This window comes from Monodon monoceros, unplaced genomic scaffold (genome assembly GCF_005190385.1).
Source record: "Monodon monoceros isolate NGI ecotype Baffin Bay Population unplaced genomic scaffold, NGI_Narwhal_1 Super_Scaffold_6, whole genome shotgun sequence".
In the NCBI taxonomy this organism is placed as follows: Eukaryota; Metazoa; Chordata; class Mammalia; order Artiodactyla; family Monodontidae; genus Monodon; species Monodon monoceros.
Window position 1 is genome coordinate 82,776,516 of NW_021703783.1, and position 21,470 is coordinate 82,797,985.

Below are 21,470 nucleotides of genomic sequence, written 5' to 3' on the forward strand. Positions count from 1 at the left end.
ACACTTTTTTCTATTATAAGCTTGTGTCACTTGGCTAAGAAAAGACACCATTTTTGTCCAATGAGACTACAGTGGTGTCTTCGTTGCTGTTGTTGCTGTTATTTGTATGCGGTTTTCTTTGGGGGGTGGGGTTTCTACCCTTTTTGTTTTTAATGATAGAACATAGAGTGGGTGTTGGTGCTGGGAATGGGCAGCCTCACTCCTTGCTGTTTAATAAGAGTATAAATCAGTTCGAACTTTCCAGAAAGCAGGTGGCAATAAGTACCAAGAGATGCAGGTAAAGATTTATACCCAAAGATTTCACTGCAGCTATATTAAAAAGCAAAACCTGGGGGAAAACATGCTCCATGTGGAGGCCCAAACATACGCATCTCAGATATCTGAACTCAGGAACCAAACATGTTAACAGGAAAATGTTCAAACAGAAAAGCTGAAATGCACTTGAAAATCACTGAAGTTCAATTTTTTGGTAATGGAAAAGCCACAGTCCCAGAGACATTAAGATGTCGTTCTTCCTTAATTAATTAGACTTTTTCTTTTTGGAATATGCCGTAGACATCAAGCTGTTCTCCTAGAAAAAGAATATAAAGATATGAAGCCCCTGAAGAAGAAAAGGAAGAAGAGAAAAATGGGAAAAAAACCTTTTTCCCAGAGAATTTTAGAGCTTCAAAAAACAGAAGAAAAGCCTCCTTTTTGCCCCGTTTACAGTCAGCCCTCCATATCCTTGGGTTCCACATTCACGAATTCAACCAACTGCAGAATGAAAACACTCCCCCCCCAAATTTTTTTTCCAGAAAGTTCCAAAAAGTAAAACTTTCCCACATGCCAGCAACTATTTACACAGCCTTTACACTGTACTTACAACTATTCACACAGCATTTACATTTATTATTATAAGTAATCTAGAGGTGATTTAATGTATATGGGAGGATATGCTTAGGTTCTAAGCAAATACTATGCCATTTTATATAAGGGACTTGAGCACCCGTGGATTTTGGTGTCCTCGGGGTCCTAGGAATGACTATGCTACCACAAAGCTTTCTTTGAATCTTCCCAGTTCTCAGTGGACCAACAAGTTACCCTAGTGGCTAATAATTATGTGCATCTGCAATGTGCCAGGCGCCATATGAAGCAATGTGAATGGACCCCACTTAGCATGAGACACTAGTTATTATCCCCACTTTACAGGAGAAAAATGAAGATGAGACAAGGTTACCAGCTCAAGGTCACATTTCTTAGCTCGTGACATATTTCTACGTTCCTACATCAACAAAAGTTAGAGCAGATTTCAAATATTTATTTTCCATAATTTGATCAAATCTTAACTTCTGCTTATATTTCATAACACTCCTATATTTCATGAATATTAATATTCAAAATATTTTATGAATTAGTTCATATTCACTTAACACAGATTCAAATTCTCTTTTTAAAGGTCACATGTAGATTGAAAACAAGGTTCAAGATTTCTTTTAGAAGTATACATATAGGGGCTTCCCTGGTGGAGCAGTGGTTAAGAATCCGCCTGCCAAGGCACGGGACATGGGTTAAAGCCCTGGTCTGGGAAGATCCCACATGCCATGGAGCAACTAAGCCCATGTGCCACAACTACTGAGCCTGCACTCTAGAGCCCGCGAGCCATAACTACTGAGCCCTGTGCCACAACTACTGAAGCCCGCGTGCCTAGAGCCCGTGCTCTGCAACAAGAGAAGCCACCGCAATGAGAAGCCCACACACCTCAACAAAGAGTAGTCCCAGCTCGCTGCAACCAGAGACAGCCCATGCAGCAACGAAGACCCAACGCAGCCAAAAATAAATAAATAAAATAATTTTTTTTTTTAAAAGTATATAGACTGAAAGTACATGAAAAATAAAAGTGTAGGGACTCGTATCTAAGGTGAAGCAGTATTTACATCTCCCCGACTGTTTCCACAAGTGAACTCAAGATTCCACAGCCAAATTTTAAACCTTAAACTTCTCATCTATAACTATCAATTAAAAAAATAACAAGAAAAAGACAAACCCCACTATAGGCGATTTCTCTCTTAGCAAACTTCACCACGTTACAACTTCCTTCTGTGAAGTAACACTTGGGCAAAGGCCAGTCAGTTCTGCCACTGACAATTTCACATTCTCTGAAAAATGTGAATTTGTTTTGGCGCAACTGATATGTTAGGGAACAATCTGACCATAACACAAGTTTCACGTGTATATTTAGACTGTTGTTTCGTGCAAACAAATGTTATTGGATATGATTATGTCCACGTAATACTCTTTCTGCTGATAATTAGTTACAGTCAGGGAAAGAAAACTGAGGAGCAAGTGTGACTTGGGATCAGACAATTCATAAGAGCATACTACTATCAGACCTTACAGATTTTAAGACAGCTCTTTTTATACAGATGGCCAATAGGCACACGAAAAGATGCTCAACGTCGCTAAGTATCAGAGAAATGCAAATCAAAATTACAATGAGGTACCACCTTACATCAGTCAGAATGGCCATCATCAAAAAGTCTACAAATAATAAATGCTGGAGAGGGTGTGGAGAGAAGGGAACCCTCCTACACTGTTGGTGGGAATGTAAATTGGTGCAGCCACTATGCAGAAAAGTACAGAGGTTCCTTAAAAAACTAAAAATAGAATTACCATATGACCCAGCAATCCCACTCTTAGGCATATATCAGGAGAAAACCATAATTCAAACAGATACATGCACCCCAATGTTCACTGCAGCACTATTTACAATAGCCAAGACATGAAAAAACCTGAAGGTCCATCAAGAGATGAATGATAAAGATGTGGTACATATATACAAGGAAATACTACCCAGCCATAAAAAAGAATGAAATAACGCCATCTGCAGCAACATGATGCAACTAGAGATGGTCATACTAAGTGAAGTGAGTCAGAGATAAATACCACTTACATGAGGAATCTAAGCTATGACACAAATGAACTTATCTATGAAACAGAAACAGACTCACACAGATAGAGAACAGACCTCTGGTTGCCAAGCAGCGAGAGAGGTGGGGGAGGGATGGAGTGGGAGGCTGGGGTGAGCAGATGTAAGCAACTATACATAGAATGGATGAGCAACAAGGTCCTACTGTACAGCACAGGGAACCATATTCATTATCCTGTAATAAACCATGATGGAAAAGAATGTTGAAAAAAACAATGTGTGTGTGTGTGTGTGTGTGTGTGTGTGTGTGTGTGTATATAGAGAGAGAGATGGATATATAGATAGATAATTGAATCGCTTTGCTGTACAGCAGAAATTAACATAACATTGTAAAACAACTATACTTCAATTAAAAAGAATTTTTTAAAAAAATAAAAGCAACTAAAAAAATAAAATAAAATAAAAGCAACTATTTTTAGCCAGAAACTGTTTTCCCCAGTATCTCCAAAACCCGTTCAGTTGTTACCCACTTTTACTTCTGCAACAACCCAATGAAAGATGCCAAGATGAAACCAAGTATCTAAGGCATCCTATCCTTTTCTCCACGAAGGTGAACATCTATGGCGTTCCCTGCCCAGCACGCCCCAACCCTCAGATAAGCAATGGCCCTTCCCCATCTCTGAACACACACATTCTGGGCTCTTCCAGGACACTGCCCCACCCCTCCAGCCACAGCTGTTCAGACTAGAACACCTGACTTGCACTGGGCCACTTCCAGGGTCCCACCTCAAGCCAGGATAAACCAGAGTCCTTCCCTCATTTCTTTGTCTTTACTATATAGCTTTATTGAGGTACAAATGATACATAATAAATTGCACACAGAGCATACAGTTTGATGAGGTTCGACATACATACACACCTACAAAGCCATCATCAAAATAAAGATAACAAGAGTACATCTAACGTCTCCAAACATTTCCTCACACCTTTTTTGAATCCCACCTCTCCCTCAGTCCCTCGATCCCCACTCATCCCCAGGCAACCGCTGTTCTTCTTTCAGTCAGATTCTTTTGCATTTTCTAGAACTTTATATAAATGGGAAGCATACAATGTGTAATATGTTTGTAAATTGATTTTCCCACTTACTAAACCCTCAGGAATTTTTTCAATAAGCACCCACTATGTGCCAGACACTGTACAGAGGCTTGTACAGGGATTATTAAAAAATAATAATAATAAAGCAAAGGCAGGCAGTGGGGAAGACCAAGAAATATCACTCTGACAGTTGGAGACAAGAGAAACTTAACACCGGGCTGGGCGGAAGTCATTCTACTGCGTTTATTCATCTCAAAAGAAGCTTTCATTTTTCCCAGACTTTAGATATTTTGCACCATCTCCAGGGAAAAGCAATCTATGACAAATAGAATTAGTCATCCAAATAATTAATAATACACATGACATTTATACTACTCCCACTAAAAGTTAAACTTATATCTTACTACTTTGTAACATCTGTAATTCTGACTGCTGCATAGAGATCCATCAGGCTTCCTAAAGTTCCAAACATAAAATTATATGCAACTGCACTTGAAATAAAATTATATACGGTAATGGTTTAATGACACCCTAATCTTAAGTCATTTAATAAAAAACAACCGTTCAAAAGAAAAGTACATTTGTTTCAAGGGAAAATCTTAGAAAATTTAGTCATATCAAAAGATCAAATACTAGGCAAAACTATCACAATTTTTCATCAAAGCATAGAGGAAATAGAGAAGAACAAATATCAGTGCCTTCCATATGCCATGCACTGCTTCCCTCCACTTTGAACCAGCAGAACCACGTGTGGCCTCCTGTGGTCAGGACCAAGTACCAACAAGGGATATCAACAAACACGAGTGAATGTAAAAGCGAGCTTCCAAAAATAATGAAGTCAAAGGGGAGAGCTGGGATGACACACCATCACCATCTTCTTGGAATTACCTACTCTGTGACTCAGGCCATCCAAAATAAAAACTGGCAGCCTTGTTATCACATGGCAAACTCAAGCAGATGCCAGGTGGCCACTAGCAAGGGCTATGGAAAAGGGATTCCTTCTCCAAGCAGAGGACTGGACTCCATGACCTCTAGAGGCCCCTCTGGTTCTCCATTTTAGGAACTTCTCTCCTACGTGAAAATTATTATGTGGCATGTTTCTCCCTTATGCCCTTTTGCTATTTTTTCCTATAGCCATGGATCATCAATACCACACACCTAAACAAAAGATTTCTAAAGAATGTGTCAGGCTACTGTTCTAAGATACACAGAAAGGAATAAAAATAATACAAACAACACCCACAGCCCCACCATGCAGCTTAGGAACTAAACCCTCTAAGATGTCACCTGCATTCTCCTCCTGCAGGGGGCGGGGGTAACCACTACCCTGATTTGGGTGTATAACATTCTTCCTGCATTTCTTTAGACTTTGACCACATGCATGTGTATCCCTACAAGTGATCTACAGTATGTTCTGTGTTTTCAAATATTTTATAATTAGCATATGTCTGCAACTTGCTTTTTTCCACTCAGTCTTGCTTTTGTCAGACTCATCCATGTTGACTGATATATAAGCACAGCTTAAGTTCAGAAGTCAACATACATCCTCTATGAAGGCCCAGTTAGTAAACACTGTGGGCTGTGCGAGCCATACAGTCTCTGTTGCACCTGCTCAACTCTGACATCATAGCACAAAAGGAGCCAAAAAATATATACATGGAAACGAATGAGTGTGGCTGTGTTCCGATAAAACCTAACTAGAGGCTAGATTTGGTCCGTGGACTGTAATTTGCAACTCTTCCCACAGTAAACATTATTTCCTTTCAATGCCATTTCGGTACCTGTCTGATACTCATACTTGCTGGTTTTCTTTGGTTTGCATTTGCCCGAGACGCCTTCTCCCATTCTGTTAACTTCAACCTTTTCTACATCTTTGTTTTGGGGTGTATCTCTTTAAACAGCACCTAGCTAGACTGTGTTTCTTATATCTGATCTGACGATCTTTTAATCTGAGTTTATCATGATCACTGATATATTTGGAATTATTTCCACCATCATCCTTCATGATATTTCCTGCTTTTTCTCAGTTTCTTTTACCTCCTCTCCTGCTCTCTTTCGGACTGATTTCTATATTGTCAATGTATGTTTAGATTTACTCACAGGTCTACCAATTTCTTTGCTCTCCCTTTGGGGCTAGGTTGAAGGTCTATTCATCCAGGAGGAGTTTGCATTTGCTTCTATCAGGAATCCCTGGATGCTATCACCAGATACATAAATATTACATGAAATCTCAAGTTAAAAAAAAAAAAGGAACAAATTCCAAGTGAGGGACATTCTACGTAGTATGTGAGCAATACGCCTCAAAACTGTCAAGGTGGGCTTCCCTGGTAGTGCAGTGGTTGAGAATCTGCCTGCTAGTGCAGGGGACATGGGTTTGGGCCCTGGTCCAGGAAGATCCCACATGCCGCAGAGCAACTAAGCCCGTGCACCACAACTACTGAGGCTGCGTTCTAGAGCCTTCAAGCCACAACTACTGAGCCTGCGTGCCACAACTACTGAAGTCCGAGCACCTAGAGCCTGTGCTCTGCAACGAGAAGCCACCGTGATGAGAAGCCTGCGCAACGCAACGAAGGGTAGCCCCTGCTTGCCGCAACTATAGAAAGCCCACATGCAGCAACAAAGACCCAACACAGCCAAAAATAAATAAAATTTAAAAATTAAAAAAAGAATTGTTTTAAAAAAGGAAAAAACTGTCAAGGTCATGGTAAATAGGGAAACTCTAAGACACTGTCACAGCCAAGAGAAGCCCAAGGAGACATGATAACTAAAGGCAATGTGCTATTCTGGATGGGACCTTGGAGTAGAAAAGGACACTAGGTTAAACACTAAGGAATTCTGAATTAAATATGGACTTTGGTTAATACTGATACATACCAACAATGTATCAATATTGGTTAACTGGGACAAATGTACCTAAAGGGTTCAGCACCCAATTCCGATGTGAGTTTTTTCCCCAGGCCACCAATTCTTCGACACAGCAGGGTGTCCTACAACACAACTCACTTCTGACACCTCCTGGGGAGAACATCAGATCCTACAGTCTACAGGCTCAGTCCCACAAGACTGCCCCCTGCCCAACTTCAGTTCCAAGTCCAGCTGGTCACCTGTGCCTCTGACAGACCGGCTACAGACTGGAGGTTCCACTGACCCCCCTCCACGGGGTCAATTAATTTACTAGAGTGGCTCACAGAACTCAGGGAAACATTTTACTTTCTAGATCACTGGTTTACTATAAAAGGATACAACTCAGGAAGAGCCAGATGGAAGAGATGCAGAAGGCACAGTACACGGACAGGGCAAGGAATTTCCATGCCCTCTCTGGGTGTACCACTCTCCCCAAATCAGTCTCCACGTGTTCACCAACACAGAAGCCCTCAGAACCCCATCCTTCTGGGTTTTTATGGAGTCATTTACGGAATCTTCATTACACAGGGAAAGATTAAATCATTGGCCATCGGCAATCGATTCAATCTCCAGCCCCTCTCCCCTCCCCGAGGGGTGCGGGTCAGAAGACACGAAGTGCCAACTCTCTAATCACGGGGCTGGGTTCCCTGGCATCCAGGCCCCACCCTGTGGTTGCCCTGAGGTATTCCGAAAGTCACCTAATTAAAATAACAAAAGACACCTTTATCATCTCTGTACTGTACTTAGGAAATTCCAAGGGTTTTAGGAGCTCTCTGCAGTATTTCTGATTATAAATCTCAATATCACAGTCCCATAGTCATGAGAGAGGAAAAACTGCATATGGGGTTTAGAGAAACATGCAATTTTCCTGTAAATCTAAAACTGATCTAAAAAATACAGTTGATTTTAAAAAACTTTTTTAAATTTTGAAAAAAAAAAAAAAAAAAAGAGGGTGGGAGAGAAAGGGTAAAACAAAGAGCAAAAGTCATCCCTTTCCTGAGCAGGCTTCATTCCGGGAACCTCTTCACAGAGAAGACACCTGAAGGGCTTGTTTAGCTTAAGGCAAGAGATCAAACACCAGGAAGCAATAATCAGGAAGGGAGAAAACAAAATTCTTTTGTCCTCTAGTAAACTGGAAAAAAAACCTGTATATTTTTTTATGAGCATCAGTACTTCTGAGCCCTCACTCCTACGAACACAGTGTCAAGCATTTCCTGCATCCCCTGGGACCGTTATTTATCTTCCCCAAGCTGGACTGTCACTTATCTGTTTACCAGCCTCCCCATCCGTGCAACTCGGGTCCCTCTTGCTTGGCCTGGGCAGGCGCTCAGCCACTGTGGGCCCCTCCCTCTCACATGCGTCCATCTGTGAATCAACAGCTTTTAAGCCCACTGGTACGTGCTTAATAAATGCTTGGTGAATGAAGGCAAGTTGGGCATGTGTACAGACTTCAGCTAAAGGAGGGTAGGGGTGGTGCAGCCCCAGACAGGGTGAAGGAAAAAAGTCCCTGAGTTCTCAGGGGTGAAACAGGGACTACGTGGGCATGTGCTGGGGGCGTGGAGACAGGATGGGGCACCCCGGCATACTGATTCTCAGACCCGTAACACTTGAAAAGGCTCACATATTATTTAGTTCAGTGGCTTCACTCTACAGAAAGAAGACTAAAGAGATTAGGTGGCTTGTTCAGCACCACATGTGGCACTGCCCTAAGCTAAAGGAGACCTAGACCCTAGTGCTAACTAACTCACCTCCACCGTTACTAAGCGTGTCTTTATTTAATAACCAGCCGCAATAGCTACTGTCTCCTGAGCATCTGCTGGATGCTGAGCCCACACTAAAAATCCTCACTTTATCCCCACATTACAGTTGGAAAACTCAGGTCAGAGAAGAGTAACTTGCCACCAAAGTCACAGAGCTAACAAATCTCAAAATCTCCCTCAAGCGGTCCTACTCCAAAATCCCCCTGGGATTATCCCACACCAAAGGCCAACTCTGGCCTGAAGCTGATCTTTATCACCCAACCCTTCAACTGTCTCCTTTGCCAGGCACTGTTCTAAACACCTTTCATGGATGGACTCGCTCATTCCTCGCCACAACCCTATGATGTTGGTATCACCAGTATCCATTCCCATTTTACAGATGAGTAAACTGGAGCTCTGTGATGTTCCCAGAGTCTCACAACCTGCAGCAGCAAACCTTGTCTGTAAAATGTGATTCTACCAAATGTTCTCTCCACCAAATATTCTCTCCCTATCTCTCCACGCCACCTCTACCACCACCACCCCCCCAAAAAATATATCAGTATAAAAATTTCTATTCTAAATCTTCCCTGAAAAAAGCACCACCAATGGACTATCACTGGCCCTTTACACCAGTTCCCAAACGGTCAGCTGCTACTGCAAGGCAGTGCAGGAAACAGGACAATGGGTTAGGGGCTGAGACAGACCCGAGGTCAAAGTGTGACCTTGGCCAGGCTTCTTAAACTTGAGTTTGGCCTGTCTCATCTCTAAGATGGGCATGTGGCACTTCCTTCCTAGGTATGGGGAAGAATTCAGGGAGACAATTTATGTGTCTGACATTAGTATTTACTGGGTCCTCTTTGCGTCCCTCCCTGTTTCCCTAACCAACAATCAAACCAAGCTCATTTTATGTTCATCTGACCACTAAGTGGTCACTCCCTGGAATCACCTCCTCGCTGAGGTTAGTAGATAACTCAGAACACTCCCAACCGAACCCCTCCAATTTCAAGAGCAGCAAATCCTACCCCATCCCCTAAAACAAAGAAAGAAGATAAATCAGCCTCCGGACACTGCCACCTGCCCAGCAGCGGAATCCACGGTAACCCGCCGCCTGCCGGACTCCGGCGGTTACTATTATTGTTGTTTATTAATAACAATACCGAACGGTGCCTGGGGGTGACCGTCTCCCAAGTGATGTCCGTGGAACCCCCAGGAGAGCCCAAAGCGCTTCCGATGCAGATTTCTGGCTAAAAATCCCAGGAATTTATAAAACGGCTTTCCCGACAGGAGAAAGGCAAGAGTTGTAAAGTTTCTGGAGGCGCATTTTTCCGCGTTTCCCGGAAATCGCACTGCAGAGGCGATGTCGCCCGTGGTTGGGGACAACCGCGGGTCACGATGGGGGGGCTCTGGAGGTCAGCAGCGGACCCACGCGGGTCCGAGGGTGCCGGCTTCCCCGATGGCCATATGGGACGGGACCTGGCGCCCCAGCCCGGCGGGGAGGGGCCTCCCCACGTACCGAGGGTGCGAGAGGGCGCAGCCTCACTCACCTGCCGTGCTCCTCTTCGCCTCCCGGTAGCGCTCCCAAAGGTAGCGCTTCATGTCCGGGGCGGTCCCAGGTGCTGTGCATAAGGACCGTGCGGGGCCCGCGCGCGACCGCCCCCGAGCCGCAGTCCGGCAGCCGCTCCGCAGGGCCGCCACCGCCCTTGCACCAGCCCCACGAGCCGCCGCCGCCGCCGCCGCCGTAGCCATGCCTGCCGCCGCCCGCCACTACAGTCGCCTGCAGGTAGGTGCTCTGCCAGCGTTCTGCCCGCTCGGCGGGACGTCCCTACGTAGGAGCACGTGGGAGCGCGGCCCGCCCCCCTCCGGCCGCTTCGGGGGCGGGGCCTTGGCGGGGCGGGGTCCTGGCGGGGAGGAGTCTTGGATGGGCGGGGCCTTGGAGGGGCGGGGCCTAGGCCGGGCCCGGTGTGGGCGGGGCAGCAAGGGCCTGGGCACCCCGGGCAGTCGCGGCCACGCGCGGAGCCTGCTACAGCCGCTTCTTGACCGTGTGGCGCGCCAAGGTGGCTGTGCGGTGGCGCGAACGTCCCGTCAGCAGAGGTCACATGGAATAGGATGACTCTGCTGGCCCTGGACCATGAGACTTGACCCTGGGGCCGCCCGCCGAGCTCCGCAGCACCTTCCTCCCGCCGTCTGTGACCGTCCCCCCACCCTGGCTGTACTGACATGGTGTTTGTGACTCCGGCTCCAGGAGGCGACCTCTCCGCATTAATGGCCTCAGCAGTCTGCACCTCCCCTTGATCGCGGGGTCGGGTCTGGGACGTCCCCCAGCCCCTGGCTTGGATCCTTCCAGTCCCACGGATGAGCCAGCAGCTGGGACCAGGACCCACACGTGGTCTGATGTGCCTGAAGGGCACCCCGACTGCACAGCCTGGAAGGCCAGTGACCCTCCCGAGATTTCTGCCTCGCGAGGGAGGCCCTCGGGACAGCACTCCCCCTGCTCATGCCCAAGCTGACCAGCACGGTGCACCTGTCTTCTCTCAGACCTGCGAGGCTGCACCCGTTCTGAGCGTTGTGATTCCACCAAAGCCAAATAAACAGCAACCCCCAGCACGCGACATTTCTGTGTGGACTAAGTCAGACTTGGCTCCTGCGGGAAAGTCTGATGCGGCCCGCCCAGAACCCGTCTGGGAATCATTGGACTGCGAGAGCTTGCCGAGCTACCCCGTGGTTACGGTGGAGCAGGGCGCTGGTGGAGTGCAATGAATAACCCTCAAGGCTGGTTGTCTGCCTGGGAGACCACACTGCCATCTGTGAAATAGGTGGGGCACGATTTAAGACAAATAACTCAAAGCATTAGTGTATGCTTAAGTTGTGGGCTGGAGGGATCAGGAGATGTTTTCATGGAAAAAGGTGGGCTCTGGGTTAGACCATGACAGACAGTAACTACTATTTATTGAAGGCTTGCAATGTGCATTTTCTCATGCAGTCCTCTCAGTAATCCTAAAAAGTAAGCACCATAATTTCTCCCATTTTATAAGTGATGGAACTAAAGCTAAGAGAAGTGACATAGCATTCATATATATAGATAGATAGATGGATATAAAAATTTATTTTATTTTATTAATTTTTGGCCGCATTGGGCCTTCGTTGCTGCGCGGGGGCTTTCTCTAGTTGCGGCGAGCAGGGGCTACTCTTTGTTGTTGTGCGCAGGCTTCTTATTGCGGTGGCTTCTCTTGTTGCAGATCCCAGGCTCTAGGCGCACAGGCTTCAGTAGTTGTGGCACGTGGGCTCAGTAGTTGTGGTTCACGGGCTTAGTTGCTCCACGGCATGTGGGATCTTCCCAGACCAGGGCTTAAACCCGTGTCCCCTGCATTGACAGGCAGATTCTTGACCACTGTGCCACCAGGGAAGCCCAACATAGCATTCTTAAAGTCACACAGCTGAGCCCATTCTTCCACTTGGATTCCTAAAGTAATAGGTTGGATTTAGTTGGTGATAAGAGAGAAAGAAGCCAGTAAGTAATCCTCAACAGTTAATAGGTAATATCTTACAAATCACTGACAAAAGAGAGGCAATTACAATGTTTAAAACAGATATGGTATCAAATCCATGGACTCTAGTACTTTAAACTTACTTTATAGTTTTAGTACCACAGAAATATGAATCACTTAAAAATTGTTCTTTTTAGCTATAATCCGTTAAAATATTTTAAGTGGCTAAAAAATAAATAAAATCCCAATAACCTTGATTATCACCTTGATTATTTTCTTGATTAGAAAATATCTCATCAAAGAGTTCTAAATAGGGCTTCCCTGGTGGCGCAGTGGTTGAGAGTCCGCCTGCCGATGCAGGGGACATGGGTTCGTGCCCCGGTCCGGGAAGATCCCACATTCCGCGGAGCGGCTGGGCCCGTGAGCCATGGCTGCTGAGCCTGCGCCTCCGGAGCCTGTGCTCCGCAACGGGAGAGGCCACAACAGTGAGAGGCCCGTGTACCGAAAAAAAAAAAAAAAGAGTTCTAAATAAAGACAAGTAGAAAAAAATTACTGACACAGAAGAGCCCGTGATAATTTTTATTCTTTATTAGTATCATTTGAGGACTTCATCAATTTGTTTCAAACTGAGATCTTCTCTGCAAAAAACACTTCTGAGAAATTGAACTGTAATCTGGGCTATGAAAAAGCCACTTCTCTGAGATGAGCTCAGATAAGGATTCCCAGGGATTATTTGTGCTAAGAGACCTTAGCAGGGGATGCTGGTAAACTGCGGTAATTTGGCGTTTTTCACTCTCGCTTTTAGCTGACAAAATCCTTTGCCATGAAAGCTTTACTGCACCATCCATTTTACCCAAAGATAAAATCTTAGAGGAACAATCTTTCATGCCATATTGCAACATTACTTTGTGTCTTCAGTCAGGTCTTTTCCTCAGCAGAAACGGAAATAATGGGTCTCAAGAACTTTTTCCCTTGTCCTGAAGCATATTTTGATTTATCTGAAATTGTATGAGGCACCAAGTCCAAGCTTTTAGCCCCCTGTAGCTTATCTGCCCTGGTGCACACTGCCGAGCTCACTGTGTCGGAACTCTGAGCGCTGTGATAGTTTAACTTAATCAAGTGCTCCCATAATGAGGCGCCATTCCTGGGACCCTCAGAATATTGCTGGCTCATGCCTTGAGGCCAACATCTCCTACCCCGGATCCACTCAGTGTCCCTCAGGAGGCTGCAAAGGATCAAAAGTTGTCAAGAGGTCATTTATAGAACATGAATAACCTGAAGCCTATTTCTTGTTGAGACATAGAATAGAAACTCACTGCAGGATCCCACTGATCGATGAATGAGCAGATCCCAGGTAGGTGGCCCTTGAATCAAGCGATCTGTACAAATAGCCCACAGCCTCCATCATGACTTGATGACAAGAGTCACTTATCAATAATTGACCTGCTGGATATTTGAAAATAAGAATATTAGAAATTTTTAAATGACTCCTGGCTTCACACATTTAAAAGGATAAAAAACATTTATAAAAGGTGGCATTGGAACATCACCTGTTGTAGTATTCCTGCCAAAAACAATTAACCTGAGTCTAATTATCAAAAAACAGATACAGGGCTTCCCTGGTGGCGCAGTGGTTGAAAGTCCGCTTGCTGTTGCAGGGGACACGGGTTCGTGCCCTGGTCCGGGAAGATCCCACATGCCGCGGAGCAGCTGGGCCCGTGAACCATGGCCGCTGAGCCTGTGCGTCCGGAGCCTGTGCTCCGCAACGGGAGAGATCACAACAGTGAGAGGCCCGCGTACCGCAAAAAAAAAAAAAAAAAAAAAAACAACAGATACAAACTGAAGCACATTGGGGCAGGGAGGGTAGGGTAGAAACTGACTTAGGCTCTTCAAAACTGTGTCATGAAAGGCAAAACAAGCCCTACTTAAATGTTCTAGACTAAAGGAGACGACCAAATGCAGTGGAAGATCCTCAACAGAATTCTGGATCAAAAAGCAAACAGCTATAAAGAACATTTACTGGGAGGGACACTTGGGAACATTTGCATATGGATTGTACATTAGATAATACTCTTATGTAATGGTTAAATTTCCTGGGTTTGATCATTGTACTGTGGTTATGTAGGGGAATGTCCTGTTCTCAGAAGACACATGCTGAAGTATTTAGAGATAAAAGTGTCACATCTGCAACTAACTTTCAAATAGTCCAGAAAAAAAATATATATGTATGCATGTGTATGTGTGTGTATATGAAAGAAAACATAAGTATGACCAAAGTGTTAACAGCTGGTGACTAAAGATAAAGGGTATATAGGTGTTCATTATACAGTGCCATGTGCCATTGTCAATAATTTAATGTAATTCTCTAAAATGTGTGAAAAGTAAAAAAAAAAAAAAAATTACAGTCAATTTGCAAGTGGCACTCATTTACTCATTTTACCCATTTACAAGACTGCTTTTTTAAAAATATTTATTTATTCATTCATTCATTCATTCTTCACTGCCACGTGCCAGATCTTTTAGTTGCTGGACCTTTAGTTGCCGCATGTGGATCTAGTTCCCTGACCAGGGATCAAACCCGGGTCCCCTGCATTGGGAGTGTGGAGTCTTAACCACTGGACCTCCAGGGAAGTCGGTACATTACTACTTTTAAGGGGCTAAATTTATACCATTGATTATAAACATAATGTAAGGCCGGTGCATGTAGGGCATCAATCTGGATACATGATAAGGGACTGCTGGGTATTTAAAGGTAAAAAACACTGGCAGATGACCCAGCCAGCATCCCTGTATTAATATTAATAATAATAAACACTGCAAATTGGTTGAGTACTATCTATCAGGCTTGTGTTATCCTGCAAGGTATAAACTATCATCACTTGTCTTTTATTTTTGTCATTTATTCTTTTTAATAGGATGCATATCCACATGATTCAAAAATGAAAATGTATAAAGGTATGAAGTAAAAACTGTCTCTCCCATCTTGGTCTTCATCTGTGCAGTCTTCTCCTAAAACGTGTATCCTTCCAGAGAATTTTTTGTGCACGTTCATTGACTTTTAAAGATGAGAAAACTGAAAGAGGTCAAGTAAGTCACTCCAGTTTGTGGTAGAACGATCCTGGGTCAGCCTCATCCACAAGCCCATGCCCTTTACTGCTATGCTAGGCTGCCTCTTCACCCCATACCGGATTGTCCTTCTGAGGATCCACGCTACGGCTTCTGTTTGCAGAGATGTTCTCTCTTGTAGCTCTGCTTCATGGGTCATAGCACAGATCTCACATTGCCCACAGCTCCTGCTGAAAATCTGAAGGGGAGTTCCAGCTGTTGGCTCCACTTAGCAATCAGGGGCTATTTTTCTTCTGTGTGAATTATTTTCATGACTCTCTATGAGGTTCTCAGTTGCCCCAACATAACTCAGCAGAAAGCACTTGTGAATTACCCAGCTTGGGATGACCATGTAGCATTGGCCTTAACAGGCCTTAAAAGGTAAAGTGGGGAAGAATAGAGTCGGAATGTCTCAGGTCTGGCTAGGCAGGAACTCATTCTCAGAGTTCCTCTGGATGCCAGTAACCAGGCCTGCAGACTGTTCGTTCTGCCTGAAGGCCCTTTAAGAGGCTCTGACTTGCTGGGAGATTGAGACTGTCACCCAGACCAGCTGCTGATGCCCTTGACAGACACTATTTCATGCCTGTGCTCCCCACACTACCTCTTGGCCACACACCGTGGCACCCTCATGAACCATCTGGACCTGTACTGATAGCTTTGACCTCAGCACTTTCTTGAACACAACCTATCTCTTTCTGGCAGCAAAAGCACAGTAGTTGCCAGGAAAGGACACTCTTAGCTCAGGCCAACCCCAGCCCACCCCATCTTCCCTCAGGGTCGGTACCAGCTGGACAGCACTACCCAGCCAGGTCAGTCCTTTCAACCCAGAGAAGAGGAAAGTCCAGGATGAGTTCATTTCCACAGGAAAGAGGTCACTGAACCTTCTTCCCACTTCAAATCTTCATTCTGGACGAGGAGAGAACCTAATATTTAATTGCAGAGTCTGTTGGTTGTTTTGTATATAACACCTCATTAAATCTTCAGAATAACCCTAGAGGCAGAGATTATTATCCCCTTTTGGCTACCAAGAAACTTGAGACTCAGAGAGTTTATGTCCACAAGCCCAGAAAATAGCAGAACTGAGATTTAAACCCAGGTCCCTAGATCCAAGGACCATAAGTTCTAGAGGTGGGAAACGAGAACACTGTTCTCTCTCTCACGTTGGTTCCTTAGGAGATTTTTCTATAAAACCACAGCTAGACAGGAACCATCTGTTATCTTTTCCATTTTCTACATCTGGACAGCCATACCTACCCTATTTCCAAGGTAGTGTGAATTGGGAATGAGACTGAGGGAAGGTCCCACTAACTAACTTCCTTAAAAAATCTATTCCCAGATTTTAAATGGTAAGTTTTCCTAGTCTCCCCCTTTTTTTAGTGCTTTATATTAAAAAATAAAGGAGTATCTTTATTATTTCCTCTGGAAAAAGAAAGATATTTTATCCAAAGACAGTCCACTGCCTTTTTAAGTAATCTTCTAAAGTACAACTTTTTCTAATCTTTATTCTACTGAAATTTAAGCCTATTCCTCTTGCTTTGTATTATATTTGCTGTCAACTAACAGGTAGATTTTTACAATGCCAGTCCTGTGTTCATTTCCTCCCCGGGGCCCACAACTATAATTCAGGTTGTTGTCACCAGGTAACAAGGAAAATCGCAGGTGTTGGTGGAGAGCCTCAGGAAGTGTCCCTGAATGAGTCCAGAGTCTGTGGACCCTGCCCAACAATGAGCTTCCCCACTGTGCTGGGAGCAAATGGGTAAAGAAGTGGAGATAATCACAGCCTACATTCTCCATCCAGAAGACAGGCTGCCAATGTGTAATCAGGAAGGAGGATTATGCAGGATTTAAAGGTTCTCTGTTGAAAGTTTCTTTTTCTTTGATAAATATGCCATGTCTAAAGTTTGTCAGAAGTCCTTCAGTTTGAGAAATTAAGCTTGTTTGCTCGTTCTTTCAATAAATGTGTGTCTATAAATAGACTGGGGAGGGAGAAAGTTGTCAATCATTGTCCCAAATGGAGTAAAAGTTTGCAGTGGGATGTTTCCATGCGTCTTCAATTTCTGCCCTACAGAAAATAAAAGGTTATGGGGGGGTAGGGAATGGCTCTTTCCCTTCACCCTCTTCACTGAGACCATCGGCTAGTCTGCTCAGAGGGACCTGCCGGCAGATGACCTCTGTCATCGTCCCCAGTACTGCATGAGCTCACTCTACCAATTCAAGGGGCTGAGCCGTTGCAGACCCCACCTTTGGGTAGAGGGAACAGATTCATTGTTCTCTCTTACACAGGCTGTTTTCCCTACCATTCCACCAAAATTGATAGTTCCCTGTGACCGATATGTTGCTAAATGCAATCGTCTGTTCTAGATCTGGTGGTCAGCTCTCAGCCCTCTCCATTTTTTTTAAATCAATTTTTACTGGAGTATAGTTGCTTTACAATGTTGTGTTAGCTTTTACTGCACAGCAAAATGAATCAGCCATACATATACATATATCTCCTCCCTTTGGGATTTCCCTCTCTTTTAGGACACTACAGTGCATGAAGTAGAGCTCCTTGTGCTATACAATATGTTCCCCTCAGTTGCCTAATTTATACCTAGTATCAATAGTGTATATGTGTCAATCCCAGTCTCCCATTTCCTCCCAACCCACCCCTTTCCCCCTTGGTATCCATACATTTGTTCTCTACACTTGCGTCTCTATTTCTGCTTTGCAAATAAGGTCATCTATACCATTTTTCTAGATTCCACACATATGCATTAATATACGATATTTGTTTTTCTCTTTCTGACTTACTTCACTCTGTATGACACTCTCTGGGTCCATCCACATCTCTACAAATGACACAGTTTCGTTCCTTTTCATGGCTGAGTAATAGTCCATTGTAAATATACCACATATTCTTTATTACTCTGTTGATGGACATTTAGGTTGCTTCCATGTCCTGGCTATTGTAAATAGTGCTGTTATGAACACTGAGGTGCATGTGTCTTTTTGAATTATGGTTTTCCCTGGGTATATGCCCAGTAGTGGGAATGCTGTGCCATATGGTAGTTCTATCTTTAATTTTTTAAGGAAACTCCATACTGTTTTCCATAGTGGCTATATCAATTTACATCCCAGTGTTAAGAGGGTTCCCTTTTCTCCACACCATCTCCATCATTTATCGTTTGTAGATTTTTTTCTTTTTTTGGCTGTGTTGGGTCTTTGTTGCTGCGTGTGGGCTTTCTCTAGTTGCGGCGAGCGGGGACTACTCTTTGTTGCGGTGCACGCGCTTCTTATGGTGATGGCTTCTCTTGTTGCAGAGCACGGGCTCTAGGCGCACGGACTTCAGTAGTTGTGGCACACAGGCTCAGTAGTTGTGGCTCACGGGCTCTAGAGCGCAGGCTCAGTAGTTGTGGCACACGGGCTTTGGTGCTCCATGGCATATGGGAGCTTCTCAGACCAGGGCTCAAACCTGTGTCCCCTGCATTGGCAGGCAGATTCTTAACCACTGCACCACCAGGGAAGTCCCAAGAGTTTTTGATGATGTCCATTCTGACCTGTGTGAGGTGGTACCTCATTGTAGTTTTGATTTGCATTTCTCTAATAATTAGTGATGTTGAGCATCTTTTCATGTGTTTGTTGGCCATCTGTATGTCTTCTTTGAAGAAATGTCTATTTAGGTCTTCCGCCCATTTTTTGATTGGGTTATTTTTTGATATTGAGCTGCATAAGCTGCTTATATATTGTGGACATTAATCCCTTGTCAGTTGCTTCGTTTGCAAATATTTTCCTCCATTCTGAGGGTTGTCTTTTCATCTTATTTAAGGTTTCCTTTGCTGTGCAAAAGCTTTTAATTTTAATTAGGCCCCGTTTGTTTACTTTTGTTTTTATTTTCATTACTCTAGGATGTGGGTCAAAAAAGATCTTACTGCAATTTATATCAACGAGTGTTCTGCCTATGTTTTCCTCTAAGAGTTTTATAGTGTCTGGCCTTACATTTAGGTCTCTAATCCATTTTGAGTTTATTTTTGTGTATGGTGTTAGGGAGTGTTCTGATTTCATTCTTTTACATGTAGCTGTCCAGTTTTCCCAGCACCGCTTACTGAAGAGGCTGTCTTTGCTCCATTGTATATTCTGGCCTCCTCTGTCATAGATGAGGTGACCATAGGTACATGGAGTTTAGCCCTGGGCAGCCGTCTCCTTTCTTAGCTTCCATGATTTTACTGATATTCTGCCTACTTCTAGAACCATTCCTCATCTCTTGCTACAACTTTTTCCTCTGCTCATCCCTTAAATACTGTACAGCATTCTCCCAAGTTCTATCTCCTGCCATCTTCTTGTCTTTTATTCTTCTTGGCTCTTTCAACTGTTCTACAGGGTTTGGCCACCATGTGTATGCTAAGGACTCCCGAATATTTTTCTCCAGCTCAGTCTTCTAGCTCCTAAGCACTAGACTCATATATTCTTCTACCTACTGAACACCTCCACTCAGCTAAGAGATTCAAATCAACGGGCCCCAAATTAGCTCATCATGGCTCCCATCCCACCTCTCAACCTTGTGCTTCCTGCCGACAGCTCCATCCACCCAGTTGCACCGGCAGTGGATATAGCCATAAACTGGGGAATGCCTCAGACTGTTCCTTTTCCCTCCCCTGCTACCCAATCACGCACTGCTGGATTTACTGACTAAATCGCAAATACACCACTTTCTCTCCATTTGTCTTGTCCTCTCTTAGTTAACACAGGAGAGTCTCCATTCTCCTCTCGACCAATTCCATCCTCTATTCAGCCACGAGAGTATTGGATCTAAAATGCAAATCTACGGACTTCCCTGGCGGTCCAGTGGTTAAGACTCTGTGCTTCCACTGCTGGGGGCGTGGGTTCGATCCCTGGTCAGGGAAGTAAGATCCCACATGCTGCACAGCTCGGCGAAAAAAAAAAAAAAAAAAAAAACATGCTAATCTACCACCCTTAGTGCTGGAAATTCTACAGCACCTCCTCTGATGAACCCTTTACCATGGCAGACAAGATCTGCCATGCCCTAAACCTTGCTGACTTCTCCAATATCACCTCCCAACCCTCCCATTCCAGAGGTTCACACCCCCCTGATTCATCTCCCTCGCCTTTGTTCATGCTATTGTTTCTTGCTTGAAATGCTCTTCCTCACCTTCTTTACCGGACAAACGCCTGTCAGGAGTCACAGCCAGGTCACTTTCTCTGGAAAGGCTTACTTGTTGCCTCTTTTATATGCCCCCCACACCTTCTAACAATGTCTGTCACCACACATATCACATTGGATTTCAGTTCTCTTTTATGCGCTTATCATCCCAACAAGACCACAAATTCCTGGAGCCCATGAAGGGTAGAAAGAGCACAGGATTTAGGGTCAGAGGACTGGGTTCCAAGTCGTAAGTCTACTACTTACTAACTGCGAAGTTCTGAAATGTCACTAGGTCTTTCTAAGCCTCAATGATTCTATTATCTAACTGATAGGATTCTCAGATCACCTGTACTGGGCTAAGTCATATGACATACCTGCGATTTCCTCAGCTTTAAGATAGCTGAATAATCTCTAGAGTCCCTTCCAGGATTAAAAGTTTTCTAAGCTTATAAGGAATATTTGACATTTTCCTGCAACCAAGAGAATTTACAAATACATAACCTGTTAAAAATTATCCAACACACACAACAAGTAAAAAGTAAGCTCTGCTAACAGACATAAAATAGACTGCTGGATTAACCCTCTACTTATTAAATAGGGCCCTCTATTTCCTCTGCAAAACTTTCTACCTGATTCCCAGGGCACACTAAATGCCTGCAGCTAGCAGGTTCATCCCTCCTGTGCTGGCATACTTCTGCTCCTAACTAGCATTGCTTCTAGCATGACCAAGAGTCAACTGAATTTGTTAGTCTAATTTTGGTAATTGAATTTAGTATGGTACAAACTAGGAAGATATGAGGGTGAAATGAAAGAGTTGTTTTCTATGAAAAACAGGCTGAATGCTTTGGAATTCTTTCAACTTGTGAGCGAACAAGAAAACCATAAAAGATTTAAGGCAGGAAAAGGTAGCAATCAAAAGTATCCTGCCCAAGGTGACATGATACTATACATAGAGAATCCCAAAGATGCTACCAGAAAACTACTAGAGCTAATCAATGAATTTGGTAAAGTAGCAGGATACAAAATTAATGCACAGAAATTTCTGGCATTCCTATACACTAATGATGAAAACTCTGAAAATGAAATTAAGAAAA

General features: G+C 44.1%; 2 protein-coding genes across 3 annotated transcripts in view; both read right to left on the minus strand.

Annotated features, from left to right (window-relative positions):
• NT5DC3 (5'-nucleotidase domain containing 3) overlaps positions 1–10,439 on the minus strand; it is a 51,433-nt gene extending 40,994 nt beyond the window's left edge. The window contains exon 1 of one of the 2 annotated variants that reach the window (XM_029206265.1): positions 10,191–10,439. In XM_029206265.1, the coding sequence (XP_029062098.1) occupies positions 10,191–10,392 (202 nt within the window). In that variant the 5' untranslated portion in view covers positions 10,393–10,439. The remainder of the gene's footprint in view (positions 1–10,190) is intronic. The other variant, XM_029206266.1, reaches the window with a different exon arrangement.
• Positions 10,440–12,630: 2,191 nt separating this feature from the next.
• LOC114885260 (putative tetratricopeptide repeat protein 41) overlaps positions 12,631–21,470 on the minus strand; it is a 62,815-nt gene continuing 53,975 nt past the window's right edge. Inside the window, 1 exon segment of the mRNA XM_029204891.1 lies at positions 12,631–13,577. The gene's annotated coding sequence lies outside the window, so the exon portion shown is untranslated.